The sequence below is a fragment of the Vicugna pacos genome, unplaced genomic scaffold, assembly GCF_048564905.1.
Source record: "Vicugna pacos unplaced genomic scaffold, VicPac4 scaffold_103, whole genome shotgun sequence".
In the NCBI taxonomy this organism is placed as follows: domain Eukaryota; kingdom Metazoa; phylum Chordata; class Mammalia; order Artiodactyla; family Camelidae; genus Vicugna; species Vicugna pacos.
The window spans coordinates 4,004,663-4,021,131 of NW_027328783.1; the positions used below are offsets into that span (position 1 = coordinate 4,004,663).

The window sequence follows — 16,469 nt, forward strand, 5'->3', positions numbered from 1 at the left end:
ACAGTGGAAAATGGAGAAAACTTAAGTGTTCACCATCAAGACAATGATGCGGTAAATCACGGAGAGCTGTGGGCACTAAAGTTGCAGCGTTTCAGCGTGGTCCAAGGCCTTGTCCACAGTACTCTCCCACGAAAGGTGTCGTTACACAAGAGACCAAACCTGCACATCAGGAGACCCCTTTACTCTATCTGAAAGGACCGGGTGAGTCTGGAGTGGGAGGAGGTCTATGATATATACGTTAGTGAATAAACCGAGCTACAGAAAACATATAGTATGGCCTTATTTTTCAATAAAGCATATATACACACACATATACATAGATTTCTCATATACGTGTATGTATGTGTGTATATATATATGACAAAGGCATAAAGGTCATGAAATATATACTCCACATTGTCAGCAGCTTTTACTCTCAGGAAAAAAGGGGAAGGGAAGTAGGGGACTTTCGGTACCACCACAGTTCTCTTTTCAGAATTTCAATTAAGTATACTTGGAATTTACTTAAGTACAAAGTAAAATGGACGATGCCTCCACAAAACAGAATGCTATACTGGTCATTAAAAATCATGTCAGGGGAGATAGAATATTGTAGAAAAATGTGTAATAAGCCGAATGGAAAATGGAGGTCTCCACACAGTAAACAGGCACACAGTGCTCGCTGGTTTTTATGACAGAGCTGATACACACTGATGAAAAGAACAGAAAATAGATGTTAAAGTGTTAATTATTATCTTTGAGTACTGGGACCAGGATAGACCCTTTTGACTCTTTTTTCAGACTTTTATATTAAATACACATTATTTTTCATCTGAAAAATGCATTTTTAGATGTCTAGTACCACACATTGGAAAAAATACATGAGTAGTTACAGAAACAAATAACTAGGAGACACCGCAGCACCGTCACACAGTGTAGAAAGGGCGATCCTGAATAACACCACGCAGTTACATAAGGACCCACAAAGTGAGAGCACCCGCTGTAACAGGACGTGGCTCTCTTCCATTTGTCAGTTGTGTCTTCAGGGCTGAGGCATTTCTGAGCACGGCCAGTGTCAGTGCTGGTGTCTGGATGGATGCCACTGGAGGTGAGGGCACCTGCAAGCCGAGAGGAAGAACAGAAGTAATCCTCTGTTTTTTCTGTCTTGTTTCTTTGTTACTTTTAAAGAGAGGCGTAAATAAGATAAACTGAATCTTCCTTACTGAAATTTCAGTAATGAAGCCATTTTTAAAGTGTTCACAACTTATATTCTGCCTATAACTGTCTTTTCAAAAAAGCCTCATATTTATTAAATGTTAATTAACTCAGTTAATTAACTACATGTTGAAACCTTTTAAAAAACATGAAATGCACTACGTGAAAGCACCACACATGCAGTGACTAGCTCAGCTGTCTTTACGGCAGTGCAGTCAGCCCCCACCATCCTGAGACCCTGAACTCCTGATGCTGGGAAGAGAGCACGCTGCTTCCTCAGATGGAGAGAAACGGTAAAAGCATTTTCTGAAATCTACAGCACTGACAAAACATAACTGCTTAATCCCAGGCTCCTTGGAGGCTGTCATTTTCCGTTTCTGGCCAACACCCGTCAATGAGCAGAACCACCCCATTCCCGAGTCATGGGACTCACGTGGGCAGCAGTTTTGGAGAAATTTCCAGTTATAGAATGTTAACCAACTATACATAAAACTCTGAAAAAGAAAAGATGCAATACTCAGATTTTGGAAGACACTCAATATATTCTCCTAAGTCTTAGTATTTGGAAAGGCTGGGCTTCTCCTAAGCCACTTATTTATTTCACAGCCAGTGAGCATCTCCCACAAACCCTGCTTCCCTGTGTGTGCTGGGAGCCTCAGGCACATTGATGCTGTCTATCTTATAAGTCACAAGGCAGAGGCGTGTGTCTCACGCCTGCAACTCTCACACAGGCTCAACTCCAAGCCTCAATTTGTGAACTTGGCCCCATTTTCTCACCTGTTTATTTGGTATCTGTTCTTCTGTAAGCTGCCTGAAGTGCTTCTTGGAACAAGTCAGAAGAATGAGTGGGTAGAGAAATGGACAGATGGACAGGTGAGAGATGGGCAGACAAACAGGGAGACTCCAAGAGAAGGGGAGCAAACAAAATTTCCTATGCAAAACCCTCTTCTAGTCAAGGAAGAAAACCATCACGAAGAAGTGTGAAGAGGCAGGTGGCTTAGGACTGTTTCCTGGATTCCATCAAAAGTCACACCACGTGATGAGAGGGTAGAAGTATAAATAATAAAAGAAAAAAAGCATGCATGTTTGAAAAATATATCCATATTATGTACTTTCTAAAGAATAGATTTATATCAGCAAGGCCCAATAACACAATCCTTGGGTATTTACAGAAGTGAGAATCCCATCTCCAATCCGCAAGACATCCCTTCGGAGTACTGAGGGTCTACACGGTGCAATCATAAAGCCGTAACCGCAAAAGCTGTGCTATCCTGCACTTACGAGGAACGAGCAGCTGTGCTTGGCCTGCCCACGCGCGTCGTTTACAACCCACAGCACCTCTACAGGGGAGGGATGACTAGCGAGCCCTGTCTCTGCAGGAAAGAAAAAAGTCCGGGAGAGGCTAAGCCGACCTACAAGTTCTCCATTTCACAGGACTTGTCACTCCAGAGCAGGACTCGAACTCGGCCCACGTTTGTAACCACAGTACTACCGTAATTTATGTGCTTTTTGTGTGTATAATACATTTGTTTCTGGCATGAAAGTGTATTTAATAAATGATCGGTTGTCTTGTATATTTCATTAGCTCACAATCTTTATATTTTTGAATTGTACTCTTCCCCTGGAGAAATGAACGGAAAGAGCAGTGGTCAGAATGAGGTGGGGCTTCATTCTTTATCTGTTACCTCATCTCATCCAAGTCCCCAAGCAGGGAGAAGGAGCAAATGTTCTCTTCATCTTTTAAAGAGAGGGCTCCAGTGATGGTGATTTACTCAACTCCAAAACTAAGTCTGGGGGAAGGGCACATGCAGCAACGAGAGCAGTATCACCTGTAGGAAGGCAAAAAGAGCTCAGGGGATGGCTCAATGGGTCAGCCTGATTTAATTTCAATTGATAATTCAATAACACACTCTAAAAATACTAGCATGCAATGGATTTGCTCTTTCTTGACATCTAGCAAGTTTCCACAGCCGACATGTAACATTATCATGAACTAGTGAAAAGAAGAGTCCACAGACAAGGAAAATCAATGCCACAGGCAGGCTGAAACCCAGGCTGGAGGAAAGGAAGAGAAAGGGCATATTTAAGAAGAGGGGAAAGTCTGGGAAAAAGACATCATCACAAGGACTCTCAAGCGTCATCCAGCAATCATATAATCATTCTTTCAAGAGAGAGTTACTTAGGTCCTATTTTGTGCGAGATTTTACAAAGGACAAAGAGAGACCACAGTGTCCATGGTGGCAGCAAGTTGCGGGCTATAATACAATTCTAATCTTGGTACCTTGCACAATTGTCCTCAGTATAAAGGCAAAAATTAAAGTAAAATAATACTATGTAAACCATACACATTGCTGAAATAAATTAAAGAAGACCTAAATACCTGGAAAGACAAACCACGCAAATTCCTGGATCACATGACAATATTCTTGGGATGGCAGTGCTCCCCAGAGTGAAGCACACATACAACGTGGTCTTGATCACAATCCCAGCGGGCTCCTCAGCAATAACTGACTAGCTTCTGCTACAATTCATATGGGAATTCGAGGGTCTCAGTAACCAAAACGTACCTGAAAGAGTAGAACAAAGTGAGAGGACTTGTAATTCTCAATTTCAAACATTACAACTGTATCTACAAGTGAGATTAGAGGCCATTTTTAAGGTATTATTGTGTTTATCCTTATTTTCTAAATTCTGTACAACGAATATACCTGTTAGAATAAGAAAAATAAAAACTAAAGTATCTTTTAAAACATGCACACCGATTCATTCATTGGGGAAAATTATTTTAACTATAAAGAGGTAAACAAATATCTAGTGAAAAAGGACTACTTAAAAACAAGTCTGCATTTACAATTTTCATAAATTGAAAACTGAAAAGCACAAACACATCAAATTTCTAGGGAGACTGGTGAAACATATTAATAATTATTTTCAAAAATTCTAATTGCACAATGAAAACACAAGAAAGAGAAAATCGTGATTGACAGGAAACTGCGAACACGTGGAGAGCAAAGGCCTTGAAATCAGTGTTCCTTTAACTCTGCTACTAGCTCAATAGGAGAGGAAATTCCTCACTGAGGGGACAGTGGAATCCCATGCATAAGATAGGATACACAGTACAAACTGCAGTAGTATCGGGAGTGAATATGTTAGAAGAATTCTGAAGTTACAACATTGCTGAAAAACTATAAAAACACTGACAGACAGATTAAAACACACAGTCATACATATTATATAGAAACATGAACTCTGCTCCCATGTTGCATAGAAATACAAACATATTTGTTCATTTATGGGCACTGATTACTTTATCCCAGGTAGAATATTTCAACTAAAACAAATAATCAATATTACACTCCTATTGTCAAATGTACTTGATAACTTACTCTGCTATGTAACCATATGTGTCTAAGGTAGATCTAAAATTAGTGAAAAAGAGCTTTGTATGGTTTCTTGAATTCTTCTCAAAATTCCAAGCTTAATTTTAAAATAGATCTGAGCAGTATTTCTATATTATCTTTTCCCTTGTGAAATGAACAACACAGTCTGCTGTCAAAATTCTGTGCTTACAATGATTCACGAGCACCATATCCTCACAAAACTGCTGGACAGCAAGTCACTATCCAGACACTGTGACCAAATAAATGAAACAGAAGGAAGACAGTGATCCTATTCTGGAGGGCTTATAGTCTGTGTCAACACTGGGGTTTTTACTTGATTGGTTTGATTGGGTAGCAAAATAAAATCAATCAAGTACTTTCTTTGAGCATTCTATAAGTCATGACTGTTTTTAGTGTCATTAGCAGGAAAGACTTAAGCATGACTTGGTTAGGTCAACTAGCAACAATCATCACTGGAGAGTGAGTAATAAAGAAGTTAACTGATAGCAATGCTTCTGCCTACATGAGACCTAAAATAAATCTACACTGATATCCGAAAGGAAAATAAGGAGATGAGGTCCCCAATGAGAAAACAAACTAACAAGAAATCAAAAAATGAAAGTCATTTTCATTAACGATTCCAGGCAGTAGTGGAGCATGGTGGTGAAGATCACAAATGCTGGGGACAAACATGAGGGTCTGAAATCCCACAGCACTAGGTAGATGTGACACTGACATTTCAGTGAAATTTTCTGCATCTCAGTCTCCTATCCATAGACTGGGGACAACAACTGCACCCATCTCCTATAACGGTCCTAAGAATTAAGTTATTTTATATATAAAAGCTTAAATAAAATACCTCAGAGTTTAAATAATACCCCAAAAGCACAAGAAACAAAGAAAACAGAGACAAATTGCAGTTCATCAAAATTTAAAACTTTGCTTCAAAGGGCACCATCCAGAAAGTGAAACAACAACACAGAGGAGAAAATTTTTTCAAATCACTTATCTGGTAAGGAATTTGTATCTCAAAATGAAGAAAAAAAAACCCTACAACTCAACAATAAAAAGGCAACTCAATTAAAAGGTTAATAAAGTATCTGAAAAGGTATTTTTCAAGGAAAATATACAAATGTCCATAAAGCACAATGTAATGATGTTCAATAGCATTAGCTGTAAGGGAAATCAAGTCAAAACCACTAGGAGAAACCGCTTCACACTCACTACAATAGGGTATAATAAAAAAAAAAAGCGTAACAAGCACTAAAGAGGACACAGAGGAAGCGGAGCACGCAGCCCTTGCTGGTGAGGATGTAACACAGCGTGGCCACTTTGGAAAACAGCCTGGCAGGGCCTCAGAGAGTTGAACATTTCGTTTCTGACTTACCCAGCAATTCTGCTCTCTGGGCACACACGTAAGAGAACTGAAAACAAATATCCACATAAATAATACCACATGAGTGTTCACGGCGACATTACTCATCACAGCCAAAAACAGAAACAACCCAAATGCGTATCACCTGATGAATGGGTAAACAGTGGGGCCCAGCCATAGAGTGGAATGTTATTCAGCAATAGCATAGCATAGAATAGTGACTAAGGCCACAACATGAGCAAATATTGAAAACGTTACTCAGTGTGAAAGAAGTCAGTCACAATAGACGTTTCCACTTATATGAAGTGACTCGATTTACATGAAATGTCCAGCACAGGCAAATCCACAGAGAGAAAAGTGGCTCCTTGGGGCTGGGGGAGGATGGGGAAGATGGGAATGTCTGCTTATGCATACGGGGCATCCTGTTGGGGGGATGAAAATGTTCTAAGATTGAATGGGATGCACAATTCTGGGCATAGAGTAAAAACCGATGTACATTTTAATGGGTGAATTGTATTAAAACTCTTAAGAACAAAAGGACCTTGGGCCAGTATCTTCCATAGTAAATGCAAATTGCTAACTTTTATTAGAGGAAAAAGAAACTGCTCTCAGCATGAAAGCAGGAGATCAGCAAATGTGAGTTAACCGAAATTGGACAAGAGCATTTCACTTGAAACAGTTGCTGAGTGTACACGAAATATTCAGAAATAGGAAAATCACCTTGACATCACGAGGAAGCATTCTGTTTCAAATACAGATCAAGGATTCGGCAAGCCCAGCTGCCAGAAATGACCAGAGAAGAAACCTGGTTTATAAAACTAGCACCAGAGACAACAAGGAATGGTGATGAGGAAAGCAGGCGGCAAATATCTGGAACAGTTCACTACAAATAATTTCTCCACCAAAAATTGAAAAATAAAATGAAAGTGATGAAATGCTCTGTTGACATCTCGAGAATGGGCTTCCTTCGGTGCTCGACTGTTCTGTAACCCCGATTGAGAGACTAAGGAGAATCAGCATGGCTCCTGGGGGTCCCCAAGTGACTGCCCACCAGCACGCTGACCACCATCACATCTGCCAGGTTTGAATTGCAGAGAAGAGACCAAGTTCTGAAAGGCACAGGAAATATTGACAAGGGAAGAAAACGCTGAGGTCAGTCCTGGGACAGAGGCCCTCTGAGCAGAGGCCAGAAGGCTGCAGGTGAACTGCAGTTGACCTGGGGCAGGAAGGGATCACGGGGGAGCATATCTCAATTCTCTTCTGTCTCTGCCTCCGGTAGGAGAGATAAAGCCTGCATCCTTCTCACCTGGAACTGTGGGTTCTGGCTGGAAGACGTCTTACCGACACGGAATGATTATTCAAGACTCTGTGGAAAAAGTCAAGAAGTCGAGAGGGATTAGGGAGCCATCTCCATGAGCCTCTCAAATGCTCCCATATTTATAGGGTATAATCAAAGGAAAACTTCGTTAACAGTTGTGAGATAGTAAGGAGGAAATTCGGGAAAGACAGGATGAGGCAGAGATTGTAGAATACACAATGAGTACAAAGGATTAGTGTATCTTTAGGGAAGTCATGGGGTGAGGGGAACAAGATACATTTTTAGATATGTTCATTAAAAAGCAGACCACCAGACCAGCCAGGTCCTTGTTTTGGGGATAATACATTATCTAACAACACACAAGCCCAGCGTTTATAGCTGAGGGTCTCGGTCCTTGCTTTACAACCAGCAGAGTGCTATCTAAAACGTCAACTACACAAGCAAAGCATTGTCTCTGCTTTTTAAGGCAAGGAGTCTGGAGTGAGGATGCACAGGAACTTGCTTGTAAAGCAGTATCAAAGCATATTTTTTCTTCTTAAAATTCAGAGGCGACTGGTGTGTGTTACAATTTGTTAACCCAATCATCTGCTTCCACATGGAACCATTATGGAGGACACCCTAGGATGAAAATCCTGGATGTGGGTCTTTTCCTGCCATCTTCAGCCACTCTATCAGGGTCTAGGCACATCCGTGAATAACGATCCTACAGTACCACTCACTCTCTTAACTCCTGGTGATTGAAACTTAATTTTAGCTCTACACAACTTAACGTAGAAAAGTTTCAGCAATAAAAGATATAATATTCCATTTATATCTCATCATATTACTGATTTTCTGATTGCTCTAAGCTGCTTCTACTTGGTAAAGCACCTCATTCTGAAGCTGAATTCAGTAATTTCCATTGTGCATTTCTAGCCAGTTTGGGCTCGCTAACTTCTTTTGGTCAAATATCGATATACTTAATTGATTTCTTTGTTTATCAATTTCAACCAGGAGGAGAGGGAGTGTCACTCTTTTCCTCAGCCCACCCTCAACTCTTTTCCCATCAACTCAGGCCTCCTGAAAACAAAACAAAGTATTTTTTTCCCTTGTACTCTTTCCACAAACACAACAGGAAACATCAGCCTGGAGAAAGAATTCAACACAAATGTTAAAACAAAAATCTATAAACCTGAAACAATACCATCTCCGAATCATGATACACAATGACATGAGATTAAGTGCGTCAGGCACAAAGCATGAGGGAGCCTGACTACCTGATTTCTATTCTTCAAAGGAAGGAAGGTTTTCGTATTTTTTATTATCATTCTTGGTCATTGTTTCTGATTATGCCAAAAAATAATTTATGAAATATTTATGCACTGCAATAACTGATTTTTATTGTATCAAATTTAGAAGGCATTCAGAGGGGATAGGAAAACCCACCTCTGTAAAAAATGCAAAATTTCTTCCCCTGTTAAGAACACGTATACAAAATGCAACAGAGAATTCAAATTCTTGTGGAGAGGAGCAAAAGACACAGAATCAAATCAAAGTCATTACAATGAGTCAATTTAAAATTCACTGGACAAACATGCTCAATGCATACAAATAATTTTAAAGGCACACTGCAAACCATTCACTTAACGATCTGCAGGCTAGAGGAAGAATTTCACTCTTTAACAGACAACAGAAATCAATAGGGTGCCCCACCAAACAAGGAGCAGTGAACAATCAGGTTTTTAACAGTTCTGAGAAATCAGCATGTTCTAAAGATCAAAATCCAGAAATTTTAAACATTCATTCAAACCACAATGAAAAAAGCACTTAAAGAAAAAAAAAAAAGAAAGTAAGCACATAGATCATTGCAACAGAACAATGAGAATTTCTTGTACCGCTAGAAGAAAGAACAGGATATAGCCTTTTACTTGAAAAGAGACTACTTTTAAAAATAACTGCTAAAACACATTTCATCATTCATGTTGCATTTAAAAATCTGAGGTACATGTATCTGATCAGAAAAGCAATTCTGAGTAATAGTATGTTACAATTCAGTGCCAGTTTGCTTTAGAAGAAAAGAGAAAAGTTACTGTTTCTAATTCTGCACAAAGTTTAAAGAACCTCCCTGCCTCTATCTCCTCCCATTTCCTAATCTCATGCTCCCTAATCCTTCTGAAACAAGTATGAGAAAGTCTTATTCCCAATATGCCAAATGACAACTGAATATCAATTTATTAGTGTAAATATATGCCAACACCTTGAAATGGAGGAGAAAGGTATCAGAAGTCTATATGGAATTTCTTTCTACCTTCCTGAAATCACACACACCAACGTTCACACAGACACAGACACAGACACAGACACATACCCCCTGGATTACTGGGCACTTCACAAGCTTAGTACTTACAACTTGTAGAAGGTAACTTTGTAGTTACTTTAAAATACAAAACTCTCAGCTTTTGAAAGCCTTCATCATCTGCTAAACCATCTAAATATCAAAGAGACCCAATTAGCCTTCTCTGTAGAATGTAATTTCCCTTGATGGCAAAACAGTCTCTAAGAAGTACTGGATCAAAGATTCGTGTTTATCACTATCTATGATCGTTTTTAAGCACATTAACAGATTCAGAAATGTATGTCTCAAAAACATTTATTCCTATTGAAATAGTATACGTGTTCAATTGTCTATACAGTGACTAGGTCCCATGATGGTGTTTAAGAGCTATTTTGTGTATAGCAATATTTACCTTCAAGTGCAGAAAAGGAGGGTGTGTATTACTCAGTTGTAGAGCACCTGCTTAGCATGCACAATGTCCTGGCTTCAGTCCCCAGTACCTCCAAAAAAAAATAAATAAAAATAAGTGCATATTTAAAAATAAGAATAAAGTTATAAAAAATGCAGACTAAAAACCACTGCAATCTAGGTGCTACAATTATACTAAAAAAACAAGTGTTTCTATCAAATATTAACTATATGCCAATCACAGAGACAACCAAAAGTCACACCTGAAGCATCATGTGTGATTCTCAGCAACCCTACTAAGTAGACACGGATGAGAAACCCGGCTCTGCGGATGAGGAGACGGAGCTCGGAGGAGCCGGGGACGCTGACTGTCCTGCTCCCCGTGACACCGCGTCAGCCCAGGGCAAGCGCTGACAGAGCTGCACTGAGGGGACACCCAGCTGCATGGAACCTTGGGGCACTGGGGAGTCCCAGAAAACACTAAAAACTTTTCAGTGAAAAACCAGCTAAAATATATTACACTGTGCTGCATCCTTTAAACAGGGAAAGTGACTGAGACCTTTTTGATGCCTCCGTGTCCTTTCTGCCATTATCAGTTACTTGCCCTCACAGTGCGACCAGTGATGATCTGGACCCCATATGAAGTGCACTCAGATGGAAGAGCTTTTAAAGCTGGTTTATGAAGTTTGTAAGACTGTCTATGACTCACAAAGGCGGTCATTCATCACTTCTCTCCGGTGTGGACGTACCACCTGAAATCACTCCTTTCTGCTTTTTAAAATCCCTTCATCTACTCCAGACTTTTCAACAGCAAAGAAGTAGCTCAACCACAGACAGTGGACAGCTTTTCACCAAATGGACTCGAACAGCCCATCTGACAACCTGGAAGCCCTTGTCTTCTATTAAACCCACTTCCAGGTACTTCATCATTTTCTGATTGGTGGACTCGGCCTCTGACTGGCCTACTCAGAGAGCTCCCAACCTCACATCCAGGGGTGGGAGAGGACCATGCTGTTGGGGGAAATCAGTGAGGAAGCTGGACATCCTCCAGCCACGTCTGCACGGGTAGAAGTGCCTCAACGTGCTCAGAAATTATACCGTCATCATCCCTGGGCTCCCATGGACTGGTTTCACATTAACCAAGCTCATGAGACACTGATGCAAGAAAACCAGAAACTTAAATTTTTAATGTAACAGAAGACGTGAATCTATGAACCAGACTGAAATATCAGAGTTCAACCATGAGTACATTTTCTCCTCCACGGCCCAATCACGGGCAGGCAGTCACATGGCAAGCATGGACAGAAACGGAGCAGGAAGGGTTTCTAGATTAATTCAATGGACTATATTTCTATTATACGAACAGATCTACTGCCCAGAAGTCAATTAACGCCAATCACGGTGCACTCTCCGTGGACAGCGGCAAGACATGACTATGAGCTCCTGTGTAACACTCCATTCCCTGTCCTTTCTAGGCTAACTGATGCACAGAGGTATAAAGATTCAGGGATGTCGATAATGCTAAACACCCAAAGCCCATCTCTGGGAGCCTCAAAACCAGACATCCAGGGTTTAAATACCAGCTCTGCCAATTACTAGTTCTGTGATTTTGCCAACTTAATTACCCTCTGTGTGCCTCAATTTCCACACTGTAAAACTGGGATAACAATCAAACCTTCCTTACTCGCTTGTTGAGAAGATTGAAGGATTCATTTCTGTAAAATGCTCAGAAAAGAATGTAGCACATTTTGGGTGTTCAACAAATGTCAACTTAATATCAAATTGTTTTACAAGTCTCCCCTCTAATCATCTTATCTGTTTCCTGGCTAGCCTAAGTCCCAAATAAAATCCTTATTTCTCCTTTTACACACTCTTGGGGAGCACTCTTATGTTCCATCCAACCACCTGTTTAAACTGAGGGAGTGGATGTCTCCTAACCACTCCTCTGGGCCATGGAGGGTGCTTCTCCCTTCACACCCCTGGCCCCTGGCCCACAGCTAGCACTCATTACACTAACAGAGTGAGGTGTGAGTCCGGGGAGACAAGCAGGGCATGTGAAACCCTTCCTTTCACTCCAGTGTTGGTCACCATTGGGAAGCACGTGGGATGCTCAGCTCCATGTCAGGAAAGCCCTGTGCATGAAAGGGCAGGTCTTCTCAAGGGAAGGCTCGCTGTGGCCCAGAGCTACATGGGACAGGGTGAGTCTGTATTTCTGGGACACAGTATCATGACACGCATTTTCCCACAGCCTTGAAGTTCATGGAGAACGTGGCTTCATCAGTAACAAAGAAGACATTTATTGCCTGTATACTCTTTTGTGTCATCTCTCAGTAGGCTGCTGGAGACAACATATGTATAAGTATTGGATCTCCTTAAACCCCAAAATATATGAAGTAACAAATAATTCTGTGGCTTAACGTTGGTTTAGGGCGACTGTGTAACAGTTCTGACTCTGCTGATGCTAAATTATGGGTATAGGAACTATGGAACCTCCTCAAATATCTTTCATCATAAAACCATCTCTTCTTATTTTCCTGTTTCTTAGTAATTGCCAAAGACTCTCAAATGATGGCTTCACACAAAACAGCAGCTAAAGTTTAAGAGCCCTCTTGACATACACACTGTGGTAAACACTGCACATAATTTCTAATTCTCACAATTCTACAAATCAGATACGAATGTCCCCATCTCACAGACGAGGGAAAAACTCAAAACGAACTGACTCAGGCTCAAGTGGCTCAGTGGCAGCGCGTGCAGGCAAACCATATCAAAAACTACACCCCTTCGTATATGTACCAAATCTCCTACCACCAATTAACACACAGCGGCGGGGTCAAAACTCAGGGAACTCAATACACTTTTCACCTTTAAGGTCCTCCAGATGCTGCTTCTAGCTGTTTTATAAAATCCCGGCTCACTGGTTTCTAACACTAGAAGAAAAGCCCGATTTTGCTATTGTTTGCACAGCAAGTCTGAAATGTTCACAGTGAGATGACAGAATAAATCTAAGATATAAGCAGAATAACTTTTCCAGTTAGACAGACATAATGGACATTGGGCTATTCTGAAGCATTAAGTAAAGTAATCAAAATAAAATAACGTTGTTTAAGCCTCCTTTTACAAACAGGAAAGTTAAGACTGTAAGTAGGTGCAACAGTGCCACCTATGGGTAAAATGACCTTCCAGGTTACCAGGAAAGATGCAACACAAAAATTGCCTGTAGGATCAGTAACGAGAATCAGATAAATAAAACTTATATAGCACATGCTGCACTTTGATTCGGGGGAAAGGAGGGATATTCAGTATTTAATCTGATATTGCTAATACTCCTGAATATAAACAGAAGATATAGGCTCATGGAAACTCATCTTAGAAGAGGAAAGAATCCAGTTCAGCCACTTCATTTTACAGGAGGGGAAACTGAGACATGGGATCTGTCCTCCTGGCAATCAGCAGCAAAGCTCTCCTATGCCTCATGTCTTGCACTGTAGCAAAAACCAACAGATCTGTACTAGGCCTATATTCATAAAATTCACGTTTGTATTTTTCCAACAGTAGGTTATCTAAGTATCTTGCAAAATACTAAAAGAGCCAGGATATCATACAATTTTGTTGCCATACAAAAACATTTATTTACATAATAAAACAGCATGAGCTTTATTCTCTCTATTAAAAAAGTGACATGTCAAATCAATGTTTTGATATTTTAAACCTGTTAAGAATGTGGAAAAAAATCAAAATTTTCTTTAATCACAAAATAGAGGAGCTTATTCCCTGAAAATGATCAATATGGATTTTACTAAACTTAACGGATCTGGTCAGAATCCCACGAATTTAAATGTCTGAGTGGATGGTTACACGGCAACATAAATTCTGATTTGTAACAATACATATTCTGTGTAAATAATCTTCAAGGTCATCTGATTAAGGCAATTTAACTAGTCCCTGTCGCACTAGAATGATACAGATTTCATTAAAACTTCATACTACACCAAAAAAAAAAATGAATCCTTGTTACTTTAAAACATATTCAAATATATCATACAAATACATATTGAATATGTATCAGAAATAAGCGACACTCTTTAGTATTCAGAGTTGATCCTTCTAAAATATCTGTCATTGTGACAGCACACTTTTATTAAGCACCTCTTGGGTTCTTTGTATACAAGGCATCTATCTCTCACAGTCAGACAAATTAAACGATATTACTCAAATTTCACAAATGAGGAAATGTACTTAAGCCATGAAAATAAAGTACATATTCATCAACAGGAAAGAAAAGAGTAAAGACTTTTCTTACAATATTCACTGACAATCTTTTCTTCCATATTAAAACTACATAAAACCAATTCAGTCTTTGTAAGTATTTCTGTCAAAAAGGGCCACAAGAGAAAAACAAGCAACATCATTAGCATTGGTTGGACTTTAAGAGCTCACTTCTCTTTTGCACTATAATTATTTTTAATGTTTTGTTTTTAGTGCTTACAGAGCACTAAAATAAAAAAAATAACTTTTTATGTAATTACCTGAGAATTAAAAATTTGTGAAAATGAACAATTTTAATTTCTGCCACTCTGTCTCAACTTCTCAATGGTGTCTCTCCTTTCAAGGCCTCATCAGTCTGAGATCACTAAACTCGGCCGTTTATGGAGTCACAGGTGTTCGGGTAACCACTTAACGGGAGGCTGATAAGAGGAGCAATTAAGAATGCATTCTGTGCAGCCTGGGTTCCAGCACCGAGCTAGCCACAGCCTGCTGCGTGTAATTTGGGACAAGCTGCTCCATCTCTCAATCCCTCAGCTGCAAAAAAGGAGACACTGATACCTACAATCAAACACCTGCTATGAATTAAAACATGAGGAAAACATTTTAGCCTTAGGTAGGTGTCCACTCACAGTGAGTTTGGTCATTATGATGATGAGGATGGCTGTTAACAAATTAAGCTAGACCAAACAGGAGAAATCCCCTTAAAGGAGAAACATTTTAAGTCAATGAGCATTTCTTTTTGAATGAATTGTAGAATATTCTAATGATTTTTTAATAAACCAAATTTTGTCCATTAATTATAGATTTACAGGTTCATGGACAAGTCTCCAGAAAAAGAATTAGAGGCCTCTTACCTCTGTAAACTAAGAAAGTAAATTTTAACAAAAATCACGGAGGAGATTATACCTCATTTGGGAGAGTAAGTGCTTAACATGCATGAGGCACTCAGTTCAGTCCCCATTAACTCCATTTAAAAACATGGATTTTAGGAAATGGAAAATTAAAGCAAAAAGATGGAGGAATACAGAATTTTTTAGAGACTCATCTCAGATTTAAGATGGGGAAGAAACCATCCATTTCTCAGAAGAAATCTTGAGGACTATGTAAACTGGATCTGAGATGTCTAGTCCTTTAACATTATTCAAGAATTCATATTACCAAGTCTTAAAATTACCTGATAACGCACAGTGGTGATACTGATCATAACAGCTTCCATCACGGATCGAGCTCTGGCTAGGACTGCTCTGTTCTGACATCTCTGCCCCTCAGGCCTCACCAGGCTGAGAGCACTAAATTCGGTCATTCAAGAGCATCTTTTGTAAGTCCTCCATTTGTGCTTCTGACTCTCCCCTCACCAGCTCCTCTGAGGGAAGCACTGTTATCATCTTTCCCACTCACATATAAGGCCACTGAGGCACAGAGACTAAACTCGTTCCAGGTCACATTGGCATTAAAGGAATTCTGTATTTCTGCTGTTTGCTTTTGACAAAGGAATCTGAGATATCAATTCAAGGCAGACTGTTAAATAATCAAGTCTGTCAGGTCTTCACCTCAAAGAGCAGATACTATAAATTCCTGATGTAGGATGAGGCTGCCGCCACAAACTGACTCAGCTTGAAATTAATATCCAAGATGAAGCAGCCGATACACGTAAATATTCACGATTGTCAACTCTGCTCACGGGTCTGGGCCCTTCACTGCCTGAACGGGGGTGCAATCCCCACCCGTGTCTGGGAGAGAAGCGCGGCTCTTCCCCGGCTCACCCAGGCTTCACGGGGTATTTCCCCCCACAGACTGGCCTCAATGATTAAAAGATCTCAAGATTTTTACACCATGCAAATCTAAAAGACATTTCTGCAGATGGAGCACTTTCTCAGGCTTAATTCTTTTTTGCCTACACTCAGCCAGGGGGAAAAAAGAAACATGACTCTACAAAGTCTCTGACCCGCACTACTCACAGGAGTAGAATGGCCAGAGCAGAAGATGATTCTTCACATTGCAGGATGAGAAAAAATTAAAGATGCCCCAACAACAGGCACTCCCAGAGACAGTGCTCAGCAGTCTTCTGCACACTCACGGTTGTGCAGCCCTCATCACCTTCTATTTCCAGAACACTTCATCACCCCAAAAGAATCCCCCTGTCACTAGCAGTCACTCCCTAATCCCCCTCCAACCAGCTCCTTCCAACCATCACCTGCTCTCTGCCTCTGC

The 16,469-nt window shown here is 40.2% G+C and overlaps 1 protein-coding gene across 1 annotated transcript in view; it reads right to left on the minus strand.

Moving 5' to 3' along the window:
* Positions 1-2,757: 2,757 nt before the first annotated feature.
* Positions 2,758-16,469, minus strand: part of LOC140694716 (uncharacterized) — a 144,606-nt gene continuing 130,894 nt past the window's right edge. Inside the window, 1 exon segment of the mRNA XM_072957826.1 lies at positions 2,758-3,023. Coding sequence (XP_072813927.1) covers positions 3,020-3,023 — 4 coding nt within the window. The 3' untranslated portion in view covers positions 2,758-3,019.